Here is a 2500-nt window from a genome sequence, read left to right on the forward strand (position 1 = left end):
GTAGCATTTAGTGCTATTTTCAACTCCATACATTTAGTATTTTTGAAAACTCTTTCGGTTCGAAAATTGTTGTTTGGAATCTTAACAATTTCTATCAATATCTTGTTTATGTTTTTGCAAAGTATGCAGGTACGAAAACAAAACAAAATGCATAATTTCAACCTTTTTGTACTTGTGATAATCCCAGAGGAGAATTAAAATCGCTACTTTGAACTCAATATTAATTAAAAAGGTAATGGTATTTTTTTCTATTCTCTAACTCATTTAGCATTTTTAGAAACACCGTCTGGCAACTCAAACACATTTCTCGTGATATTGATCAAAATTTGTGTTATGACTCTTGATTCAAAATAGACAAAGTGATAAGTTCAGCGATTTCCTATCTGAAGGAGAAATGCTATATTATTTTTCAGTGTGTTCGAGTCATTGGCCACATTGCAAAATGTGATCGCAATAACCTATATTATAAAATATCACGACAGATCATTTTGTCCAACTCGATCCGTTGGTTTGCTTACAGTTTTTATAAACAAAGCAGTGTTTTTATGTGATTTGAGAAATGCCCAATCTCTGAACAACAGAAAATCATGTGATCGATGACTCGATAATGTGCGGCTATGAGGTCTAGTGGTATGACACTCGCTTTCGGATCCGAAGGTCCTGGGTTCGAGCCTCGCGCTCGGCGCATAGTTGAGTCATTGGAAAAGGCTCTTTACTCACATTCTCTCATCGTACTCAGGTTTTAAATGAGTACCTGGCCGTTAACAGCGTTGTATTTGTCCGTAAAATTGTAATATCGCCAAACAGGCGTCATGTCCCGTCCTACATGTTAAATGTTGCTGTTGACCAGGGACCCCTTGTGGATATTTGCGCTATATAAAGCTCAATATATATAAAGCTCAATATATAGACTCGGCTGGACGGTAATCTAAAGAAAATATAGCTTCCATGGTCGGATAATGTATGTCATGTAATGGCATAATTTATTGTTTGAATAAGTGTAAAACTATGTAAAAGCAGGCGGAAAACTGAAATCACTCCTTACGATGGTCAAAAAATAGGACATTTATTGGTCGAACATGACAGCTTGTGCAACACAGTTTGCATAACTGTCTTGTACTCGCTTTCGGATCGGAAGTTTCCTGGGTTCGACCCTAGCTCGGCGCATAGTTGAGTCCTTGGGAAAAGCTCTTTACTCGCATTCTCTAACGGTAGTCAGGTGTACAGTGAAGCGTTAACGGAGAAGAGGAAGATAAAAGAAAACGTGGCTGGACAGATTTTACGTTATGCAAGTTGACAGAAATGGCTAACATCCGAGAAAAGTGGCACCAGATTGTTGAAGCTGCATCCGGCAAGCCCCCCCCCCGCCCCCCGCGCCCTTACGGCCTTGGGAATGAGTGAACACGATAGGATTCTTGTACTTTCAACAAAAGCACAACAGTGGTGAAATCTTGCGCTTTGAAGTGTTGCATTAGGAATAGATTCAACTCTTCAAACAAAAGAGGATGAGATTCTCGTACTCTCCCCCTGCCTGCAATAACTTTACTGATGTCATTTTCGTTTTGTTTGGTCGTCTGGTGTTACCGTACTTAGTTATTTACAGTCTTCCGTTTCCGTTGCTATTTGACTTCGCAGCTTCTACCGTTCCTCTTTTTCTTGCGGTGAAGAGTCTCCAATTCTCTTTGTATTGTGCCTTTTCTCCTGTATTTGACAGCTCTGCCAGTGATGTTAATCTGGTTTCGTATTTGGGAGTTAGAGGTAATATCCCCTAGATTGTTTTGGCCAGGGAAAATAGTGGGTCATTACTTTATCGGGATAGAATGAATGAAGTTGACGTCACTTGGCATATTTTGACGCGTAATGATAACAGAGTAGCCTGACGATTTTTGGGGTCAAATAATTAATTTGGGAGACAATCATTCTGACAAAAAATGCAATTTGTATATAAGAAATGTTCGTACGGTCTTGTGGTATAACACTCTCTTTCGGATCGGAGGTTCCTGGGTTCGACCCTAGCTCGGCGCATAGATGAGTCCTTGGAAAAAGCTCTTTACTCACATTCTCTAACGGTAGTCAGGTGTACAATGAATAACACGTTACTGTTTGTCAGGACTCTTTGTAATGCGCTTTGAGCATGTTCACTAGATATTGCCCTATATAAAAGCTTAATAAAATAAAAGAAATAATCTTGTTTAGGTCATTGACGGAGTATGGAAAAGTATACCCGAAATTTCGAACTTTTTTGCCCAATGCCCGGGTCCTAGGCCGCGCAACGAGATTGGGAACTTGTTCGAAATAGGCTTTTTTTTTTTTTTTTTTTTTTTTTTTTTTTTTTGTTGCTTTAGGTCTCTTCCAACACAATTGAGGTTATATGAGAGACCGCTGAAACAAAAAAAAAAAAAAACAAGCAATCTAACAAAAATAGTACAAATGTAAATCAAAATCATAACCTAAAGATATCATAAGCTAAATTATAAATAACCAAGAACAAACAGGCAGA

The 2500-nt window shown here is 38.5% G+C and overlaps 1 protein-coding gene across 1 annotated transcript in view; it reads left to right on the top strand.

The window, feature by feature from the left end:
• Positions 1 to 1505: 1505 nt before the first annotated feature.
• The window catches only part of LOC144959568 (uncharacterized), an 11712-nt gene continuing 10717 nt past the window's right edge, over positions 1506 to 2500 (top strand). Inside the window, exon 1 of the mRNA XM_078892186.1 lies at positions 1506 to 1758. Coding sequence (XP_078748312.1) covers positions 1506 to 1758 — 253 coding nt within the window. The remainder of the gene's footprint in view (positions 1759 to 2500) is intronic.

This window comes from Berghia stephanieae, chromosome 14, assembly GCF_034508935.2.
Source record: "Berghia stephanieae isolate SIO BIC M18660-M18661 chromosome 14, UCSD_Bste_1.3, whole genome shotgun sequence".
Classification (NCBI taxonomy): Eukaryota; Metazoa; Mollusca; class Gastropoda; order Nudibranchia; family Aeolidiidae; genus Berghia; species Berghia stephanieae.